This window comes from Bufo gargarizans, chromosome 5 (assembly GCF_014858855.1).
Source record: "Bufo gargarizans isolate SCDJY-AF-19 chromosome 5, ASM1485885v1, whole genome shotgun sequence".
Lineage (NCBI taxonomy): Eukaryota > Metazoa > Chordata > Amphibia > Anura > Bufonidae > Bufo > Bufo gargarizans.
The window spans coordinates 93318326-93342674 of NC_058084.1; the positions used below are offsets into that span (position 1 = coordinate 93318326).

Genomic DNA, 24349 nt, shown 5'->3' on the forward strand with positions numbered 1-24349 from the left:
CTTTCATGGGTGTAACATGGATTTGGTGAACAGATGGTGAGATGGTGTTCCTCTGTGGAGATGACTCCCTGATACTTGCTCATCAATTCTTAAAGTTCAGAATAGGTTTGATGGCTAGTGAGTCTAGTAGTTCTTCTAGCACCATCTAGGAGCCCCGAGGCACTGCATGTGTGAAAACGTGAGATCTTACAACTTGTAATGAACCCGCCAACAGCAGCACACATGCCAACATGAATTATATAATGTTACTGCACTCAAGGTTTCTTCGACTGACGTGTATGTTGGTCCCGTTAGCCTTAAAGGAGGGTGACTCGTTAACTTCCTCATGTAGTATGGCTATGATAATGAACATCCTTGCAAATGTTTTACACTGCATGTGAAGAGGCTTGTGGAAATCTCATTCACTTGTATGGTGGTGGTGGTGGGAATCTGACCAAGGATATAATATGGATTTCAGTATGGATTCTGCACAGAAATCTTGTCATGGGGAAAATTAGCTTAATACACTTGTATATTCTATTGAAAGGACCACACAACATGGCTAGTCAATGATTGGAAAGCCCTGTTTCCCTAACCTTTAGATTACAGACCGGTAGTTACTCCAGTTATAGTATTTTCCTAAATTTCTGAACCGATTCCTCAAGAGAAGGAAATGTCTAGAATTTCCAGCGTGTGAGAATGATTAAACAAGCCACTCTTATCATGTGACTTATCAAAGCCATCTGCTTTTCAGGAATCCCTTTAGGAGAAATAGAAGAAGATCTTCTCTCATGAATTATCTGCGATATTATTAACAGTATATTTTTCCCTGAAATCAGGGGCCGTCTTACATTCACATGAAATGTGGGTCACTGTTTCTGTTAGGGAAACACAATATTCTGTGCCCCTCGTTGAGATTACCGGTATATGAAAGTTATAAGCGACTTTATACCATTTTAATTAGATTTTATAATTTAATTCCTGAGTTTTAGGGACATGTTGGTTTTGGTCATATAGAAATATAATAATTATTGCTGCACTGAAAATAATGTAATTCTTGCTCCTAGTATATTAATGGCTTTTACTATTAAAGTGGTTGTCCAAGAGTTAGACAGACCTCCTTGAGTGGCTGACCCACGGTGGAGATCATACTTACCTGGTCTGCACTGCTGGGTTCGAAATCTCCCGAACGCTTCCCGGACAGATTTTTCTCTGCTTGCCGCACTGAGATCAATGTCTATTGACGGGAGGACATGTGACGGCTGAAGCCAATCACAGGCCACAGAGGTGACCTGCTCCTCTTGCTTCATGACAACTGGTTACATGATGCAAGGAGACCAGGTCACCTCTGTAGCCTGTGATTGGATGCGGTGTTCACAAATCTGTGTGTGTGTCCAACGTCGATGGATGATGATCTCAGTGTGGCAGGGAGAGGAGGAGCCGGCCGAGGAGTGGTGGGACAAGGCAAATATGATCTCCACCATGGGTCGGCCACTCTGGGAAGTCTATATAACTCTTGGATAACCACATTTTGGCATGCTATGTTATAAATCGGAATAAGTAAAGGGAATGTCCAGGCTACAGATATTGATGACCTATCCTCAGGAGAGGTCATCGATATCCGATCAGTGGGCGTCCAACACCCAGAACCCCCTTAGGTCAGCTATTTTGATCAGCCGTGGTGCTGGAAACAATATAGATCTGTGCACTGGAAAGTTTACAGTACATAGTACAGTATAGTTTCCTGGGCCGTGGCTGTCTGAAACAGCTGATAGGTGGGGGTGTTAGGCATCGGACCCTCATCGATATAATACTGATGACCTATTCTGCGGAAAGCCCACCAATATCTGAAGACATACAACATCCTTAACCACTTCCGCCATATGATATAAACGTCCTATGGGTGGATGTTTATCTCTGAATGGACGTCCTGGAATGTCCATTCAGAGATGGCAGCTGAATGCTAATTGTGCAGCTGCCGAGGGGGGTTCCCTCTGTCAGTGACAGCAGGGCACCTCAGGGAGAAGGCAGTAGATCGCTGTATACTAAGCGCTCAATGAGTGCTGTGTATACAGATCAGGAAGCGCTATGCTGTAGCGTTGCATTCTGCTGTGGAGCCTCTCTGGGGGCTGTATTTCCCCTGTAACTGGGGCTACTATGTCAGCCCCAGTTACAGGAGAAATCAATAGTGAAAAAAGGTGAATTTAAATGTAATTAAAAAGAATGTAAAAATAGAAAACGACCAGCTCTATAAATATATCACATGATCCACCACATCCGATAAACACCATAAAAAAATAAAAAACTGTGTCAAAAAAGCCAATTTTGTCATCTTACATCACAAAGAGTGCAACTCCAAGTTATCAAAAAGGCGTATCTCCCACAAAATGGTACCAATAAAACCATCACCTCATCCCGCAAAAAATGAACCCCCACATAAGAAAATCACTCAAAAAATAAATAACAAATATAGCTCTTAGAACATGGAGACATTAAAACATGTTTTTTTTTTGTTTAAAAAAAGCTATTATTGTGTTAAAGTGAAATAAATAAAAAAAAGTATACATATTAGGCAGCGACGCATCCATAACAACCAGCTCTATAAAATTATCACATGACCTAACCCCTCAGGTGAACATTGTAAAAAAAAAAAAAAATGAAAAAAAAAGCCATTTTTGGTCACCTTACATCACAAAAATTGCAAAACCAAGCGATCAAAAGTGTGTATGCCCCCCCAAAATAGTACCAATCAAGCCGTCACCTCGTCTCGCAGAGAATGAGACCCTACCTAAGACAATCATTCAAAAAATAAAAAAGCTATGGCTCTCAGACTATGGAGACACTAAAACATAATTTTATTGATTTCAAAAATGCTATTATTGTGTAAAACTTATATAAATAAGAAAAAGTATACATATTAGGTATTGCCACATCCGTAATGATCTGCTCTATAAAGAATGTCACATGACCTAACCACTCTGGTGAACGCTGTAAAAATAAATAAATAAAAAATGTGCTAAAACAACCATTTTTTTGGTCACATTGCCCAATAAAGTGTAATAGTAAATGATAAAAAAATCATATGTACCGAAAAATGGTACCAATAAAAACATCAACTCTTCCTGCAAAAAATGAGACGAGCACGCAGGCCGTGTCCTCGCTCCTTCACAGATGCGGGATGCCGACGGCGCCGCAAGGCGGAAGCGCGTCGCCGGCTCCCTATTCCAATTGATGAGTCAAAAGTGCTTCATCACATTCTTCACGGTGGCTCCAGCTCCATTCACATTTACCGGGCATGCATTCTGCCTATTGAGGACGTCATTCTTCCCTGCCTGCTCTTGATTTTCATTGAATTCCTCAATACATTCAACAAGGGCAAGCCTACAAGACCATATTAATAATGAATGATACCAGTAATATGTGGGGCTGCATTAAGCTGTGTGCGTGGAGCCGGTATGGGGGAGTGTTCCGGTGCACCAGATGTTGGAACGTTGGTATAAAAGCAGACGGAGATGCATTAGGGACCTATAGACCTCTTCGGGTGATATTTTAATGGCTCTGTACAGCTCGGAGATTGCATGGTACGTAATACGGACGCGTGCATCTGTCCTCTAAACCGCTTCATCTTTTACATGAATCATTTGTAGATGTTTCTAGTAATAGAGTATATATTTTACTGCCATATAATTAGTGCTTTAGGGTTGCCCTTGTGAAAGCTTGATGACATGGCAATAGGGGAACTATATATGAGTAGTAATTCAACCTATATACTGCAATGTCAATGCTACTGTATGTCATTACCATCTTTATTATGTTTTATGTGTTTCGGAAAAACACACAGAACATATTTTTATGTTATAACAAATGATTGAAATTATTCTTTCTTGACCAGACACAGGGTTCACATCATGTTTTTCCCATCCGTTTAACCTATACAAAAAAACGTATATGTTAAACAGATGCCTCAGATTGAGGCCATATGGTGGCATCCGTTCACCATAGAGTTCCACTGTAAAAAAAAAACTTAAGTGCTTTTTTTTACTGGACTCTGCAGAATACATGAATGTGGTGTGCTGCGATTTTGTATCCTTTTTTTCCTAATTTATATGTCAAACAGAGGCATGAAACGTGATGTGAACCCAGCCTTAGCATGCAGAAGTTTAGTGGAAAATTAATCAAATTACTGCAAGGGAGCGTGCATTGCACAGACAGTGAGGGGCCCCCAACGAGGGACCTAAAGAAGAACAGAGGACAAGGTAAAATACAAAAGCTCAGGACACCCCTGAAATGAAGCATTTTAGTTCTACAATATGAAATGAATTCCAAGTTAAAGGGAACCTGTCACCGGGATTTGATGTATAGAGCTGAGGACATGGGTTGCTAGATGGCCGCTAGCACATCCGCAATACCCAGTCCCTATAGCTCTGTGTGCTTTTATAGTGTAAAAAAAACTATTTGATCCATATGCAAATTAACCTGAGACAAGTCCTGTACGTGAGATGAGTCCAGCGTGAAGGAGCGCAGCACCGCCCCACATCCAAAGAATCTCCTCCTTACTCCCCGACGTCAGAAAGCTAGAGCACCGCAATCTCACGATGTGTGAGCTAGCGCATGCGCAGTTCCTTCCCTGAGGCTGATGCCAGCACAGTGAAGGAACACTATGAGGACACTGTACATGCGCTAGTTTGCGCATTGCGAGATTACGGAGCCCTAGCTTTCTGACGTTGGGGAGCAAGGAGGAGATTCTGAGGATGCGGGGCGGTGCTGGGCTCCTTCATGCTGGACTCATCTCACGTACAGGACTCATCTCAGGGACAGGACATGTCTCAGGTTAATTTGCATATGGATCAAATCGTTTTTTTTTGCCACAATAAAAGCACACAGAGCTATGGGGACTGGGTATTGCGGATGTGCTAGCAGCCATCTAGCAACCCATGTCCTCAGCTCTATAAACCAAATCCCGATGACAGGTTCCCTTTAAATTATAGCTGAATAATGTAATCTGAAGGTAAATGTAATTTTTAATCATTAAAGGGGTTTAGCCCATGAACAACACTGATCACCTCCCTACAGCATAGATGATAGACGTATGATTGCTGGGACCACCACCAATCACAAGAACAGGGGTCCCAGAGTCACTTTGGAGCGGTGGGGCGCACTGACTACTGCTCCTTTCACTGTCTATGGAACCACTGAGTACAGGACACAGTGATCTCTGGTAGTCTCATAGAAGCTAATGCAGTGGTGGTCGCGCATGCACACCATCGGCACTGCGTAGACTACACTAGAGGTCCTCCACTAGATACCTTAATTCTTGTAAAGGAGAACAGTTGTGTAGTACAGCATGTGGTGTAATGGACACAGACAGAAAATATGGCCATGTGCAAGGGGTCTTCAGCTGTCCTTGATTTTGACTCACAGGTGGACGACAACTGCTAAATTTCAACATTTGCAAAACATGAAAACCAGACATCATATAGTACACGACAAGCTCTTTCTAAGAAAGATAGAACCGGTCCTGTACATCACATGGATCCAGAGATCTCCCCATACATTGCTCCAATTGATCTGCTAGATTCTCCTCAGGCAGAGTCCTTTATCACAGGGTGTGTCATTTCTGCTGCAACGCTCTCCCTATCACAGTTCGGGGGGGGGAGTCTTTCTGCTGCAGCTCTCTCCTGTTAACTGTCACAGCATCTATCAGTAGAAAGGGCTGAGGGTAGTTGAAGGAACCAAGCATGTGCGACCACCTCAGTAGGTGGACGTGCACATTACTATACAGAGACAGTTAAGAGAATATCTCACAGCTGGGGCATTTTAAAATGACAACGGTAACTAGTTTTCTGGTGGAATTATATTAAAATAACATTTAATTTTGGCACAATCCCTCTAATCATCTACAGCTTACGTTGTGACCACTTCACTGAATGCACTGTAATGGATTTTTACTATGGTTGGTCATCCATATTAGATGAATGTCGGCCCTCAAGATAAGGCTCTTCTTGTGTCAATGTCTTAATCCTCTCTCCCCATTGAGAACACGTCGGGAGGAATAGCTGGCAGCTATCTAATGGACATGGCTAGCCTTAGGCCTCTTGCACACGACCAATATTTTGCGGTCCACAAAAAATACGGATGACGTCCGTTTGCATTCAGTTTTTTGCAGAACGGAACAGCTGGCCCCTGATAGAACAGTCCTATCCTTGTCCATTATGCGGACAATAATAGGACATGTTCTATCTTTGAACAGAACGGAAAAACGGAAACGGAAAGGCATGCGGAGTACCTTCAGTTTTTTTTGCGGATCCATTGAAATGAATGGTTCGGTATACGGTCCGTATACGGAACACAAAAAATGGATCCTGTTTTTTTCCCTCTTCTTCTGACGGATCAGAAAAAATTGAAAGCTAAACTGAGATGTAAACTCGGCCTTAGGGCTCATGTACACAAACGTATTTTCTTTCCGTATCTGTCCTGTTATTTTTTGCGGACAATATGTGGAATTATCCAATTCAAAGGGTCCACACAAAAAAATAAGTTACTCCGTGTGCATTCCGTTTCCGTATGTCGGTTCCGCAAGAAAACAAACATGTCCTACTATTGTCTGCATTACGGACAAGGATAGCACTGTTCTATTAGGGGTCAGCTGTTCCGTTCCGCAAAATACGGAATGCACACGGATCTCATCCATATTTTTTGCGTATCCGTGTTTTGCGGACTGCAAGATACATACGGTTGTGTGCATGAGCTCTTAGAGGTAAATTTGTACATTTTAGACAGAATAATCAGCACCATGGAGAGCGCAGACAGCAGCAAACAGGCGGCACGAGAAAGAGATGGGTATAATAAACCTTCAATGAGCCGCGATTTCTATTACATGCAATGGAGGCGGCTACTCCTCTGGCTTCAGATTCAAAAGAATTCCCAAGGACAAAAGATTCACAAAAGATCTGCTCATAAATAGTATATTTCCTTTGGTATGGCTGATTCTCATGGGATTAATATTCCAGAGTCTCGTCATGAATAATGGGTGAGCCCTCCGTTCCTCTCCCCCATCGCCTGTTAGTGATGATGAGCCATCTCTAAAGCAATCTATGACCTTCATCTGTGGCATTAATGGAATCTAGAAAAACGCAGTCTATATACCTAAATACAATGACATCAGCAGCGCGCTTTGCATTTCCCAACGCGCTACACTTTGGCGCGCCCTCCTGCATGTGCCTTATGGCGACTGATCAGACCGGAATTCTGTCTTACAGCCTTCTGAAATGGATACTGTATGTTATATGGCGTAAAGCTGTGTCTAACAATATGGAGCAATGAAATGAGATTCCCCTAGCAGAACGTAATGACAAATTCTATCCCGTACGCGTTAGTTTTTTTTTTTCTTTCTTTCTGAGGAACAGGAAAAAAAATATTAGATTTGCTAAAAAGGCAAAGAAGCATTACTATGGCTCTGTCAAAATATATGTATGTTTCAGGATGATTACTGACAGGCGATATGCTCGAATGAACCCCAAGGGTTGTGTCTGCTCCAGTAGGCAAGGAATAAGACAAGGCATCTCTCCCCACAGAAAACCATGACTGCCCTTTGCATATTCTGGGTTTAAAGCAAATGTGCAATTTAGTGTGCTATTCTTGTAAAAGAAAATGTAAAATAGAATAAGTGATATTTACATAATTGCTACATAAAAATGGGTTTGGGAAAAAGTATAGACAAAATATTATAATTTTTCCAACTAAAACTAATTTTGAGAGACAGGAACAGAAATTCTGAATCCACATTATAATATACAGATTAATGCTAGGGTAAAATATCTTAGAATTTTTCTTTGGCTGGGACATTCCTAACAATTTGTTTTTTGGGCAAATCTTACACACAGCTCTATCCATCTATAATCTCTCCATCTATAATCTATCTATCTATAATCTATCTATCTATAATCTATCCATCTATAATCTCTCCATCTATAATCTATCTATCTATAATCTATCTATCTATAATCTATCCATCTATAATCTCTCCATCTATAATCTCTCCAACTATAATCTCTCCATCTATAATCTCTCCATCTATAATCTATCCATCTATAATCTCTCCAACTATAATCTCTCCAACTATAATCTCTCCATCTATAATCTCTCCATCTATAATCTATCCATCTATAATCTCTCCATCTATAATCTATCCATCTATAATCTCTCCATCTATAATCTATCCATCTATAATCTCTCCATCTATAATCTATCTATCTATAATCTATCCATCTATAATCTCTCCATCTATAATCTCTCCATCTATAATCTATCCATCTATAATCTCTCCATCTATAATCTCTCCATCTATAATCTATCCATCTATAATCTGTCCATCTATAATCTATCTATCTAAAAGTGAGGGAAAAGTGGCAGTGCGTCTTATAGTCCAAATGCTAATGACTGCCTCCATTATAGAAGCGGTTATCAGCATGCGGGAAACACAGGGATCGGTGAGGGAAGCGCTGCCCTAAGTGTACTCACCCTCCCTGGTCTTTTTCCAGGTCCCCCTGTGCACTGCGTCCTGACAGGATGTAGTGCACACACACAATATGACCTGGCGCTGTGCGACCTCAGGTCACAGAGCATAGCGGGCCAGAAGAAGATCAGGGAGTGGCGAGCGAGTGGCAGCACTGTCCCTAACAAGTGAGGTTTATTTAATTTTTTAACACATGATCTGAGGTCTGATGCGGGTCTGATCTGAGGTCTGATGGGGGTCGGATCTGAGGCTGATGGGGGGTCTGATTTGAGGTCAGATGGGGGGCTGACCTGAGGATGATGGAGGATGGGGAGGTCTGATGTGAGGCTGATGGAGCTTGGGGGTCTGATGATTGTCTAATGGATCTTAGGGGTCTGATCTGAGATCTGATAAAGAATGGTGGTCTGATAAAAAAAAAAAATTATTTTTTTCTCCTCCAAATCCTAGGTGAGTCGTATACCGTAGTCCGATGCATCTTATAGTCTGAAAAATATGGTATCTATCTATCTATGTAGAGGGATTGTGCTTATGTAATTTGACATTGAATCCAACGTATTATTTCCCAATGCATAGAAAGAAGGTTGTGAAGGCACAACCATGGCATACATCTCCTATAGTGTCTCAATATAAAACCATGCAGTAGACACTTAACTGGATGTAGTCAACGCTATTCAACACAGAAAAAACAAGATGCATTCCCCCATGATGTACGCCAAAATGACCCTCTTTTTCTGCTCCATTGATATGTTTTGGGCACGCTTTAGGAGATTATACAGTTCATACGCTGAGCGCTGTACTAGGCAGTCCCATAGAAGTGAATGGAGCGGGGGTCACACCTGTGCACCACCTCTCCATTCTTATTGGGGACTCTGGGAACTCTGTGTCATTCCTGTGGACAGGAGATGTTGTTAGTTAGAAAACCCCTTGCTATCATGGTGCACAGTGAAACATCTTAAGGCCGGGTTCATCTCATCATTTTCTATTCTTCTGATCCGTCAGACGAAATCAGCTCTGCTATATCCACTCTTTACGCATTTTGCCGGGACATTTATTAAGAATGGCGATTAATACGCCGGTCTTAATCACTGTGCGCGGCCGGTGGAGGCACCTAAGTTATGCCATTTTCCACGTCGGACCTCCCTCTTCCCCACCCACGTTTCGCCCCATTTTTCTGCCCCATGAGCGGGTAAAGTCACAGATTTTGTCGCAAAACACCTTTGCAACAAAATCTTCACCCTAATTACGACAAAAAGTGGCGTAAAACAAATAATAAATGACCGCCTTTGTCTTTGAGTCCACAGTTTTACTTTCTCGAGGATGTTCTTAGGAGTCTTTTAGTTCTACTAAAACCAGACACTTCCTAAACGTGACTTATTTTATTCTGTGCTTCGAGAACGGACAGAAGGAAAAGCGTCCCTTCATTTTCTATGCGGTACAAATGGCGAATGTGCATTTCACAGTTTAAACTCCTGAGTCCTTGAGCCGTTTAGATAAACCTGCCTGTGTAATGGATAGCTGGGGCTGAAATGCCACTTTTGAAAAATGACTCTTCTTTTACAAATTAATTCAACTGTTTTGAAAGTTCTGGCGCAGATTGGAGCTGGAAAGGTCAGATATGCATAGTAAAGTCCTTACAGAATATTCTTTACTTGACTCGAGAGCAACACTTAATCATTTGGATGTTTTAATGCAATAAAAAAATACATATTAAAAAACACAACATTCTTAAAGAGAATGGTATGGGGCGGAGGTGTAGTGTGTGCGTATCGAGAGCATTCATTGTAAGATACTGTGCGTGTGACATGTCCGATATAATGCAGAAATCACAATGCGGTACAATGGGCGGTAGGACAGACGCATGGCGAACACAGCTGTACACCACTCATATAACTCAGCACCAGACTGGGAGCAGGGATTTCCATCCACTTATTGGCTATGGAAGCGTTGCTCAGCAAAAAGGTAGGTCCTGTGGACTCACTGAATTGTCAGGGAGTCAACAATTCGTATATGTGGAGATCTTCCACACGCCACTATTAAATAACAGACTGGTCTGATGGGCATAGCCCTGTACCGCACACAGATCCAGAGATCTCCCCAATCATTGCTCCAATTGCTCTGCTAGCTTTATTCCAAGCTGGCAGCTCAGGGGTGTGTCCTTTCACATGGGTGTGTCCTTTCTCAGGGATGTGTTCTTACTCCGGGGGGGTGTCCTTTCACATGGGTGTGTCCTTTCTGCTACAGCTGGTGGCAGTTGAAGGATGGAACTGAGCCTGTGCTTCCATCTAAGAGAGCAGAGCACAGAATTTTCAAAAAGAGCAAACAGCAGGTGGCGCTATACAGATACATTTTATTGAATAACTCACTGGCTAGACTAAATTTATAATTACATGCAATTACAAATGTATTCAGATCCAGGTGCGGCTTTGAAAAATGTAGAATATTTTGTGTGGGACAACTCCATTAAAGAGCATCTGGTACCAGGACTAACTATATTAAACCAAGCGCAATGCCCGGTAGAGCTGCCCCAGTAAAAGGATACCTTCCTCCCCAATCACTGCAACGTTAGGAAAACATTTACTGGTTTAACAATATGCAAATAAGGCTTTAAAATCATATTTTTATACAACTCAGTGTTGTGCCATTCTTCCGTTATTTCTTCTAGAAGTTTTTGAACAAATTGACAGCAGTTTGCAATGAAGGTCCAGCTGGGTGTTACCAGTTGTTACCAGTTGGGGAAGTGTCCCTGCACAATCTGACAATCAGAGCTGCCAGTGTCAGACTGTGCAGGAAGGGGGGGGGGGCCCCCCCCCCCCCCCCCCAACTGGTAAGGGCTTGGACTGTGCGACTCAAGGGACTACTTTTACAGTCTATTGTTACGTTCTGTGATTAGGGGAAAAAATATATATATAATAATATATCACAGCCACTGCAACATTCATAGTGAGAGTAAGAAAAGGATAAAAGCTTGAAAACCCATTTGCACTGGGACACGTAAAGGGTCACCGAGTTTTCAATAAACTTTCAATATTTCATACGACATAACAAAGGTTTTGATCTGTGGGGGCCTGAGTGCTGAGACCCCCACAGAGCCCGAGAACAATCAGAGTGAAGTGCTCACATATCGCTCTCTCTCCTCCCTGCGAGATGGGCCCATAGACTTCTATTGAGCCCGTCTCCTGCATCGAGGACAGAGCGTGATATGTAGGGTCTTCTCCTTCCTCATTCTAGAGATCGGCGGGGGTTCAGACTCCCACCAAACAAAACTTTTCATATGTCCTATGACATATGAAAAGTTTTTGGAAAACTCAGTGACCCTTTAAATGATTTGACACATACAATCCACCGTGCCATCAACTTTTGGGCCCCTTTAAGTCATTACGCAGCAGCGTGATGACCTCTGACCTGTTCGAATATGATCAAATCTTAGCACACCCCAGACAGATACATATGCCGCTCTATATTCACGGAGGGAGATTTATGAAGCAAAATACGCCGGAATTTTTTCACCAAAGAAACAGAAGTCCCTCAGTTTCCGGTTTATACGTATTCGCCTTTATGCACCTAGCGTGATAACCTTAAGAGATGATAAGGCACGGAAACAGTTACCACACCGCATGCGCCATTTCTATCAATTTGGTGCAACATTTCCACCATTTTGTTAATTCATGCCCCCATTTTTATTTTTATCTTCAGAAAATCTGATCTCCAAATCCACACCTGGTATTCCAGATACATCTGCTCCACGAGTACAAAAAGTTTTACCTCCGTGCTTGGGGACATAAGAAGCGCTTCTTTCCTGCGCGCAGCCTTCGTTCTGGATGTGTGTGTTTCTCTATAATTGTTTCACTTATCTGCGGTAATTGCCAAGATTGAAAAAGAGGAGCAGAAGCTTTATTTTGCATGAGCGAATTAAGGATGACTTTTGATGCTATTATGTATACTGCTCTTTTCAGAAGCTATGTTAATGAGTTTTGGAGTACGGGCAAGTATATGCGCGGTGTCAAGGGAAAACTCGGCGATTATCATGATGTGGTTGGCTGGCCGGCCATATTCTTACAGTGCTATTTAAATTTCATATAAAGCCTCCATAATTTACATTTATCTCTGCTTGCTTCCTAGGAGGAACCCTAAATCAAGAAATCTCTTAACTAGGTGCACTGAGATGCAGCAGGTGCACTGAGGGCTGTATACATCGATTTATTACAGATAATGCTGGTGTGTTCTGAATTAAATTGGGTTTCCTATCTGATCAGTGGGGGTCCGACTCCTGGCACCCCTGCCGATCAACTGTTTGAAGAGGCCGCAGCGCTCCAGCGGTCGCCATGGCCTCCCTACTTGCAGCTTACCGATCACAGCGCCGCACATTGGATAGTGGTTTTGCTTGGTATTGCAGCTCGGTCGCATTCACTTAAAGGTCATGTTACTGGCCTCGGAGGAGGCTGCGGCACTCACTGAAGCTAATCGACGGGGTTGCTGAGGATCAGGCCTGTCGATAAGATGCTGATGAGCTATCCTGAGAATAGTCATCATTATAAAACACTCGGAGAGCCCCTTTAAAATGTAGAAGAAATCAAATCTGGAATTCTGTAGACCAGTAGTGAGGCTTAAGGGGTGCTTAACTTTTTCATGACTAGAAAAAAATTTCATCCGACTTTACGGTGTCATACAGGGGTTCTGTGGACCCACCAAAGGAGATTATTATTATTATAATTATTATTATTACATCCTCCCTCTAGACAGAACATGTGGAGATCCACTTCTTTCTTCTGATGAGCCTTTGGGGACTAGAGATAACCCAATCAATGTGTTCTTCACCTGCGAGGGGCTGTCCCCGCTGCCACCTGTGCCTTCTCGCAGCTCACCGAGCACAGTTCCGCACATTGTTTAGAGGCTGTCCTTGGTATTGCAGCTCAGCCCCATTCACTTCAATGGGGCTGACCTGCCACTAGGCCACGTGACCGATGAATGTGACGTCACATGGCCTAGCAAAAGCTGGAGAAGGCCACGGCGCTGGTCGGTGAGGATCCTCGGTGTCGGACCCCCACAGGTCAGATACTGATGACCTATACAGAAGGTAGGTCATCAGTTAAAATATCCTGGAAAACCCCTTTAAGGTATTTTTGAAAATGACAATAGGAACTACAGTGCATTACAAACAGTCCAGGGTGGTGACAGATTCATTTTAGGATTTATTGGCATAAAATAAGAAACTATGGGGAAGATTTATCAAACTGGTGTAAAGTGGAAATGGCTTTGTTGCCCATAGCAACCAATCAGATTCCACCTTTCATTTTTCACAGCTCCTTTGGAAAATGAAAGGGGAAATCTGATTGGTTGCTATGGGCAACTAAGCCAGTTCTACTTTACAGCAGTTTGATAAATCTCCCCCCACTGTCTTCTTACTTAATATTATTACTAGAGTTGAGCGTATCGACTTCGGATGAAACATCCGAAGTCGATTCGCATAAAACTTTGTTCTAATACTGTATGGAGCAGGAGCTCAGTACAGTATTAGAATGTATTGGCTCTGATGAGCCGAAGTTATTCCGTTGCGAAATCTTGCGAGACTTCAGGTAATATCTTCATAAATTAATTTGTACTTTTGTACTGTAAAAAAAACATTTCCCGAACTTGGGTTTGGTTCCAAGTGGTACCTTGGAACCGAACCTGAGTTCGGGAAATGTTTTTTTACAGTACAAATTAATTTATGAAGTTATTACCCGAAGTCTCGCTAGACTTCGCAAAGCAATAACTTCGGCTCATCGGAGCCAATACATTCTAATACTGTATGGAGCTCCTGCTCCATACAGTATTGGAACAAAGTTTTATGTGAATCGACTTTGGATGTTTCATCCGAAGTCGATACGCTAATCCCTAATTAATACTTTAGTTTTATGTTCTTTTTTTATGTTATGAATGTTCTTTTTTTACATGGGTAAATGATGCTGTAGTGTACATGTAAGTCTACTTTCACACTTGCGTTCGGAGCAGATCCGTCTGCATTATATTTCAGAAAAAATGTGAAAGTTAGTCAGACGGATCCGTCCAGACTTTACATTGAAAGTCAATAGGGGACGGATCCGTTTGAAATTGAGCCATATTGTGTCAACTTCAAACGGATCCGCCCCCATTGACTTACATTGTAAGTCTGGACAGATCCGTTTGCCTCCGCATGGCCAGGCGGACACCCGAACGCTGCAAGCTGCGTTCGGGTGTCCGCCTGCTGAGCGGATCGGAGGCCAAACGATGACAGACTGAGCGGATCCGCATCCACTTAGAATGCATTGGGGCAGTACAGATGAGTTCGGGGCCGCTTGTATGAGCCTTCAAACGGAACTCACAAGAGGAGCCCCGAACGCTAGTGTGAAAGTAGCCTAACAGGAAAGCTTTCCAGTAATTTTTTGTTTACCGTAAATGATTAATACTGTATTAAGGTGCTTACAATAAAAATGAATGTGATATAAATATATATATACGGCATAATGCCTCTATACTTAAATATTCAGGAATGGCATCTCTAGTTCCACTGGATAAGTCAGGATCAAGTATAAGAGTAATACGTTGAGCTTCAATACTTCTGCCTCACTACAGCTTGACCTCACTTTCTCAGATAAAAGCCTGTCATGTAAAACTCTGAAGGAAAATGTGTACGTTTCCGTACAATCACCAGCATTGAGTATCCAGCATATAGATCAGTAGATCATTCTGCCAGGGAACACACTTACAGCTCTTCACTTCACCATCTTTCACACCGTGTGTCAAAAAGTAAACAGAATAGTAAATCCACTACAACCCAAGGCATTGCAAAAATGATATTTCCACCGATCCGTGCCAGGGCGTGATACACTGTCCACGGTCACCGCACACCCCTGCACCTACGCATCACTCAGGCTGGACAAGGCTCTCATGACTGGGTATTTACATGAATGGGACTGAACTGCGTTTAGGTCACGTGTCCATTTCTGTCTACATGTTTCTCCTGGGCTTTTGGCCTACAAAATGTCAGGGCAATGTAGAATCCACCTATGGGATACTCTGATTAAAAGCCCTGGGCAGATGGGTTGTGATCCAAAAGGGGGCATCCACTCCCCCAAATGTACAATGCAAAATACAAAGTTAGACCAGTGCCTCCAAACAAGATTAAAAAGGGGGTTCAGCTGCACGCTACCATGGCTGCAATGCAAAAGCAAACAAGGACTACAAGTGAAATTTTGTGGGCCAAAAGCCCAGAAGATTCAAGTCTGTCTGTGTAAGTCACGTCTAGTGGAAGCCAACTTAACACAATTTTGATCAAAAAGTGCTCAAAGAGCTTGTAATTTTTAGATAGTAAGTATAGTAGTGTTGCAGTTTGTTGCCTTGTTTGTTCCTGGGTTCCCATTATAGTCTGAGGGGTCCGGCGGGCACGTGGCACTATCTGGCTATGCCAAATCCAGAGGACTCCAGCAGGCTGTTGTCTGCCGAGACAGCCTGCTGTGTTGCATGTGTGACACTAGCCTAAGTCATGGACATGATGGCTCCTCCAGAGAGATGCTCTTTGCAGACATGTTCCACTATAACTAAGGATCCCTGTACAAGGACAGATTTCTAAGGGGCACCAATCAGTCATACACACAACTCATTAAAGGGATTTTCCAACTTTTTTATACTGATGACCTATCCTCTGGTCATCGGTATCTGATTGGTGGGGCTCTACACCCAGGATCCCCGCCGATCAGCTGTTTGAGGAGGCTGAGGAGCTCCTTTCAGCACCCCGGCCTTCTCGCAACTTACCCTTGACCATGTGGCCTGTCCTGAAGATACGTCATCAATATAAAAAAGTCGGAAGTGTCCATTACATGCGGCAGTTATCATGGATTATAGGGACAAAATAAGTTAATACGATCATTCATCCCGTTTCAGTTTTCATTTTTCGGCAGCACATCCGCATTTTACATATGGCACTGCACTGCCGACAAACAGCGCAGCATAAAAGGTGCGATCAGCCAGTAAACAAGTGTTTGCTTATTTGTCAGGTATCGATATTTGCATGGGGCAATGATTGGGAATGAGTAATAAATGGTTCTTGATCATCGCCGTGTGAAATGGTCCTAACTAATGAATGAAAGTCCTCCCCATTCATTCTCAGTGTAGTCATTTGCTCTAATGCTCCTGTACATTGACATCTTACATAAGGAAAGGGTGAAGACTTTTTGAGTCACGGGAACGCACACTTAATCAGATGAAGTGTCCCTCCTTGACTCAAGTTCTTGAATCAAGAAACATCTCAACGAGTTTTATGATCACGTCATTCATTGTGAAGTAGACAGTGAATGTCACAGACTGTCATGGTAGACATGTAGATCAACATATGGAAGCCTACTAAGAGTCACCTGTAGGATCAGATGGGACAGATCACAGAACACATTGCTGGTGACCTGCGTACATGAGCCTGGTGGCTTTAGTTATTCAGTCTATTACGAGATAATTTGACGCTAAGCGGACACAGCAGGACTCCCATTCTCTTTACAGTATTAAAGCTTCTGCCAGCTGAAGCCTAGAGCTTCTCGAAAGCTGCATCCTTAGAAAGAGTAAAGGCAGATGAATTCTGTGGAGTCACTACTATCCTCAACACCAAAAATATACCTGCAAACTAATCAGATGTCATAGCACAGAAGACCCCACTGCATCCTACAGCATCAATGTGCAACGCCAAACCGTGCAACCCCCTGACACATTGTAAGAAGCTAGATATTCCCAGCATGATGTAGACACAAGTTGTGGGCACCACAATCCATGACCAGGCAGGTGTCTACCGGTGACTGTATTCTCACAGCCTCATGATGTCACGTGTAGTCCCTTCACCCATTACAGGTCTCCCATGCATGTTATAGGAGCTGCGGTATATGCAGCTGCTTGGAGGGTTGTCCTAACTGTGAAGGAAAAATCAGCATAGGTAGCTTCCTATTGTATTCTGGCCGCTCGGACAAGTGACCACTGTATATCCGTATGTAACAATAAGAACCATTATCATGTCATCACAATCCCATCACAAGTGAGCTGATCCGATAAACCATCCCTATCAGTCTACTTAAAGGGGAACTCCACATTTGGCAACTTTACATTGTAAACTTTGCTAAAGCTCCATCCACTCCCAGGAGACATCTTGGGATTAATAGTTGGGGGGGCATGGTCAAACCTTATGCATTATGTACCCAAAGACCCCCCATAAATAGGAGTGAACACTTCTATAGGTTCTATAGACCTCCACATATAGGGGTGAACAACATGTCTATAGGCTCTTTAGACCCTCCATATACAGGTCTGAGCACATGCATATAGGTACTATAGACCTCCACATTCAGGTGTGAGCACATGTGTAGGTGATACTATAGATCCCGGTATACAGGTGTGAACACAGGCATATAGGTTCTATAGACTCCACATATACAGGTGTGAACACGTGTGTATGTTCTATAGATCCCCACATTCAGGTGTGAACACATGTGTGTATGTTCTATATATCCCCATATACAGGTGCGAACACATGTGTGTATGTTCTATATATCCCCATATACAGGTGTGAGCACACGAGTGTAGGTTCCATAGATCCGCATCCACTGGGATGAGCACAGGTTCTATAGAATCCCCACATATATGTCTGAGCACATGTGGTAGGTTATACACAGTCGATCCCAATATACATAAGCACATGTCTATAGGTTCTATAGAAGCACCTAGCCATATACAGAGGTGAGCACATGTCTATAGGTTCTATAGAAGCACCTAGCCATATACAGGGGTGAGCACATGTCTATAGGTTCTATAGAAGTACCTAGCCATATACAGGGGTGAGCACATGTCTATAGGTTCTATAGAAGCACCTATCCATATACAGGGGTGAGCACATGTCTATAGGTTCTATAGAAGCACCTAGCCATAAACAGAGGTGAGCACATGTCTATAGGTTCTATAGAAGCACCTAGCCATATACAGGGGTGAGCACATGTCTATAGGTTCTATAGAAGCACCTAGCCATATACAGGGGTGAGCACATGTCTATAGGTTCTATAGAAGCACCTAGCCATATACAGGGGTGAGCACATGTCTATAGGTTCTATAGAAGCACCTAGCCATATACAGGGGTGAGCACATGTCTATAGGTTCTATAGAAGCACCTAGCCATATACAGGGGTGAGCACATGTCTATAGGTTCTATAGAAGTACCTAGCCATATACAGGGGTGAGCACATGTCTATAGGTTCTATAGAAGCACCTAGCCATATACAGGGGTGAGCACATGTCTATAGGTTCTATAGAAGCACCTAGCCATATACAGGGGTGAGCACATGTCTATAGGTTCTATAGAAGCACCTAGCCATATACAGAGGTGAGCACATGTCTATAGGTTCTATAGAAGCACCTAGCCATATACAGGGGTGAGCACATGTCTATAGGTTCTATAGAAGCACCTAGCCATATACAGAGGTGAGCACATGTCTATAGGTTCTATAGAAGCACCTAGCCATATACAGAGGTGAGCACATGTCTATAGGTTCTATAGAAGCACCTAGCCATATACAGGGGTGAGCACATGTCTATAGGTTCTATAGAAGCACCTAGCCATATACAGAGGTGAGCACATGTCTATAGGTTCTATAGAAGCACCTAGCCATATACAGGGGTGAGCACATGTCTATAGGTTCTATAGAAGCACCTAGCCATATACAGGGGTGAGCACATGTCTATAGGTTCTATAGAAGCACCTAGCCATATACAGGGGTGAGCACATGTCTATAGGTTCTATAGAAGCACCTAGCCATATACAGGGGTGAGCACATGTCTATAGGTTCTATAGAAGCACCTAGCCATATACAGGGGTGAGCACATGTCTATAGGTTCTATAGAAGCACCTAGCCATATACAGAGGTGAGCACATGTCTATAGGTTCTATAGAAGCACCTAGCCATATACAGGGGTGAGCACATGTCTATAGGTTCTATAGAAGTACCTAGCCATATACAGGGGTGAGCACATGTCTATAGGTTCTATAGAAGCACCTATCCATATACAGGGGTGAGCACATGTCTATAGGTTCTATAGAAGCACCTAGCCATATACAGAGGTGAGCACATGTCTATAGGTTCTATAGAAGCACCTAGCCATATACAGGGGTGAGCACATGTCTATAGGTTCTATAGAAGCACCTAGCCATATACAGGGGTGAGCACATGTCTATAGGTTCTATAGAAGCACCTAGCCATATACAGAGGTGAGCACATGTCTATAGGTTCTATAGAAGCACCTAGCCATATACAGAGGTGAGCACATGTGTAGAGGTTCTATGGATCCCCATGGGGTGAGCCCCTCTCCAGTCCTATGTAACAGAGGTAAGTACATGTGTGTAGGTTATATGAGCCCCATGGTATGAGTCCCTCTCTAGTCCCCATGTACAGAGGTAAGTACATGTATAGGTTCTATGAGCTCCATGGAGCAAGCACCTCTCTACAACCCCATGTAACATAGGTAAGTACATTTGCATGTTCTATAGACCCCCATGGGGTGAGCACCTCTCTAGCCCCATGTAACAGAGATAAGTACATGTGTGTAAGTTCTGTAAAACCCCATAAGCAGTGGTAAGTACATATGCAGGTTCTATAGACCCCCCATGGGGTGAGCACCTCTCTAGCCCCATGTACAAGGGGTAAGTACATGTGTAGGTTCCATAGCCCCATACACGGGGCGGGCTGAGCACCTCTCTAGCCGCCATGTACAAGAGGTAAGTACATGTGTAGGTTCTATAATCCCCATGGGGTGAGCACCTCTCTAGCCCCATGTACCAGAGGTAAGTACATGTGTAGGTTCTATAATCGCCATGGGGTGAGCGCCTCTCTAGCCCCATGTACCAGAGGTAAGTACATGTGTAGGTTCCATAGCCCCATACACGGGGCGGGCTGAGCACCTGTGTGTACTTCCATACTCCCCCGCCCCGTGTAGAGGCGGTAAGTACCGTGCCCACACCGTCAATAGGCAGCCGTGCACTTACCTCCAGAGCTGTCCTAGCTGCAGGATATGGATGAATGACTGCAGGAACCAGATGCAGCAGGAGCACGAAGCGGACCTGGGGCTGGCGGCCCGGCTGCTGCTGCCGACCCCGGCCGGGTTGTTGGCTTTGTTGCTGGCGGTAGACGCCTGTCTCTGCGGGGTGGAGGGTCGCACGTCCACCTCCGCCGGCGCCGCCGCCGTCTTGCCGTCCACCGGCGAGCACTGGGCGCTGTTCTCGGTGCTGAAATCGTGGACGAACCACCTGAAGCTGAAGAGCTGCACGGACAGAGAGCCCAGCACCACGAAGAACAGCGTGAGCCCGAACCACCAGCGCTGGCCCCGCAGGTAGTAGTCCACGGACAGCCAGATGTCACTGCCCACGTCGGCGAAGTACACGGCCATCGCCGCCAGGATCCACAGACAATCCCACACCGAGTAGCGCTGCTGCTCCCGGGCCAGGCGCAGGCACAGCGCCGGGGACCCACCGCCTCCCCCGGCGCCACCGGCCACTCTGCTGCAGCAGCACCGGGAGCCGCCGTCCGAGCAGCCCCCGTCTCCTGCACCCGAACCCGGGTGAGATCCCGACACCAAGCCCTGCACGGAGCCCGAGTGATCCGAGTTCTGCAGGGGGGTGAAGGCGACGTCGCTCTTCTTCATCTTCAGCATCCCGTCTGACTTCGCCGCCATGATGGGGAGCAGGGAAAAAATAAAAAAGAATCAAAAAATGTAGCGATGAATCGCGGGGAGAACGGAGGAGCAGGTCCCTCCTTTATTATGTGACAGCGGCGCGGGCCGGCCTCCTCTGCCTCACAGAGTAGTGGTGGGCCGGCCTCCTCTGCCTCATAGAGTAGTGGTGGGCCGGCCTCCTCTGCCTCACAGAGTAGTGGTGGGCCGGCCCCCTCTGCCTCATAGAGTAGTGGTGGGCCGGCCTCCGCTGCCTCAGAGAGTAGTGGTGGGCCGGCCTCCTCTGCCTCATAGAGTAGTGGTGGGCCGGCCTCCTCTGCCTCATAGAGTAGTGGTGGGCCGGCCGGAGGAGAGCGCCGCCTGTCTGCGTGAGACGGCCTCACCCTGCAGCCTCCCCGCCTGGACCACAGCCCTCCCTCCTCCCCGGCCTCACAGGCAGATGATGGGATGAGGTCATCCCTTCCCTCTCCTTTACCTCCTCCTGTCTCCTCCACGAGCAGTGCAGGGGGAGGAGGGATGCAGCAAGGCGGAGAGAGGGGTGAAGCGAGGATAGACCCACAAAGCGGGGGCAGAGCACGCTCAGCATCTCCGATAGGACGCTCATCATCCACTGTGACATTCAGCTTCCCCTATAGGACGCTCATCATCCACTGTGACATTCAGCATCCCATATACGACTCTCATCATCCACTGTGACATTCAACATCCCATATAGGACGCTCATCACCCACTATGACATTCAGCATCCCATATAGGACGCTCATCATCCACTGTGACATTCAGCATCCCCTATAGGACGCTCATCATCCACTGTGACATTCAGCAACCCCTATACGACTCTCATCATCCACTGTGACATTCAGCAACCCCTATGAGAGACTAATAATCCACTATGACATTCAGCATCCCCTATAGGACGCTCATCATCCACTGTGACATTCAGCAACCCCTATGAGAGACTAATAATCCACTATGACATTCAGCATCCCCTTTAGGACGCTCATCCATTATAGGGCACATAATTTATTATGATGTTTAGCAACCCACTATAGGACGCTCATCATTCAGCACTCCCTGTAAGATATTCAATATTCATTACGCCAGTCTGCACCCCTTATATGACCCTTATGCATTGTAGCATTTCACATCTCTTAGGACACTCTTCATCCCATGTGATATTCAGATACCCTATAGGGTGTTCATTATCCATATATTACAGTATGCGCATCATCCCTATAAGGACACTCATCTTACGTTATAAGACATACAGCAGTCCTATAGGACACTCATCATCCATTATGAAATTCAGCATCCACTATAGGACACTCATCATTCAACACTCCCTATAGGACGCTCATTATTCAGTATCCGATATAGGATACTTATCATCCGTTAGGGCATTCTGTACTCCGTCATAATGCGTTATAGGTCTACAGCATCCCCATATAGAAAGCGCATTATCTATTCAGCATTCTCTATATCATCCATCATATAATGATAATCATATAATAATGCTAGTCACCCATTAAAGGATACACAGCATAACCTAAAGGATGCACATCATCCATTATGACATTCAGCATACCCTATACCTATAGGGTGCGCACCATCCATTATCTGACATACTGTACATCATCTCCTATAGGACTCTCTTCATCTATTATATGACTTTCAGCATCCCCTATAGAACGCTCAGCATCACCTATACGGTATTCAGCATCTCCTGTAGGATGCTTATCATTTTTTTTTCAATATCTGACATTCAGTATCCAACATAGGATGCTCATTAAATATTCAGTAAGTCCACAATTGTCCCCCCAGCAAAGCTGGGTGACTAACCCCCCTCTAATACAGGACCACGACTTCAAATGGGGAGGGCGGGCAGGACGACGTCCTCTTCTTCCAGGCTCCGCGGCGGACAAGCTCCGGACCTGCTGCGACCTTCTTTAAATACTTAAATTTCCCGCCCTGAAATGTCATTAGCCAATCAGCAGCTGGCAGAAAACAGGTACCTCAGCAACAGGTAGGCAACCAGGTACCAATCAGAATCTTTAGACAGATTCACCTCAAAATGCTGAAAAAGAACACATATTACTAAACAGAAAAGGCGGGGGGGGGGGGATGGAAATTAAACCAACTACTACTCCCAATATGCTCAATGCCACCATGGTGGGCATTCCGTATACACTTCCGTGCCCACTATCAGTATAGGACACTCAGCATCCTCTGTACAATGCTCAGCAATACTTATTGTATATGAACTATAGAATTACAGGATGTCTGGAACACACTACAGAGTCTCTGGATCACCTGAAGAAAGAGGGATCACAGCAGCATATCCGGTGTATCTTTTATTAGAAGCCTTGAGTGCGCACCAAAGCAAAATACGACGTTTCGGCTACGTAGTAGCCTTTATCAAGCATATATACAATAGAAATATCAACCTTAAATACTCCTAAATAACCCCTCCTACATCGCAATGGACCAATCACCTACAAGCTCCACCTCCTAAACACATGTGCATAATTAAAAGCAGCCCAAAAAGTGTGATCAGACTGTCTGTGACTCATTATTATCAAATGTGTACCTTGTATGTATTAAATAGTGTCCGGCCGTGCCGCGTGCGTTAGCGCTCCATGTCGGCGTCCCACTGACTGTACTGCGCATGTCAATGATGTCACCGCGCTGCCATCACAGCACGCCGACGTCAGAGGAATGCACGTACGTCTCCTACTCTACTGTGCGGGAACCCGCCCCCTTGACGGAGGTTGTACATAGTGTACGTCACCAAGCCAACCCCCGATCACATGACCATCACATGACAAAAACAAGGTCCTGCAAGTGTCATGCAAATATGGTCATCTATTAAACCATATATATGGGAACCACCAGTAGCCGTATATGCACAAATTGGGACAAAACAATGTCTCACCTAAAATGTTACCCCATAGGGCCAGGTGCACAAGTCACCACAATGGTCATCCATATAATATAATAGGGAGAGGGATGACATATTACCTGTCTATCAGTGGGCACCGACATGGAGCACTACCCAGCTGGACTCCAAAGAAGCTAACATGCAAAAATAAAGATATAAATGTGTGGAGTGAATGACAATAAAAATAATTACTTGCCATAAAATAACATATA

At 44.4% G+C, this 24349-nt stretch overlaps 1 protein-coding gene across 1 annotated transcript in view; it reads right to left on the bottom strand.

Annotated features, from left to right (window-relative positions):
- The window catches only part of LOC122939077 (XK-related protein 4-like), a 260217-nt gene extending 238917 nt beyond the window's left edge, over window positions 1–21300 (bottom strand). Inside the window, exon 1 of the mRNA XM_044295048.1 lies at window positions 20517–21300. Within this exon, the coding sequence (XP_044150983.1) occupies window positions 20517–21202 (686 nt within the window). The 5' untranslated portion in view covers window positions 21203–21300. The remainder of the gene's footprint in view (window positions 1–20516) is intronic.
- Window positions 21301–24349: the final 3049 nt, after the last annotated feature.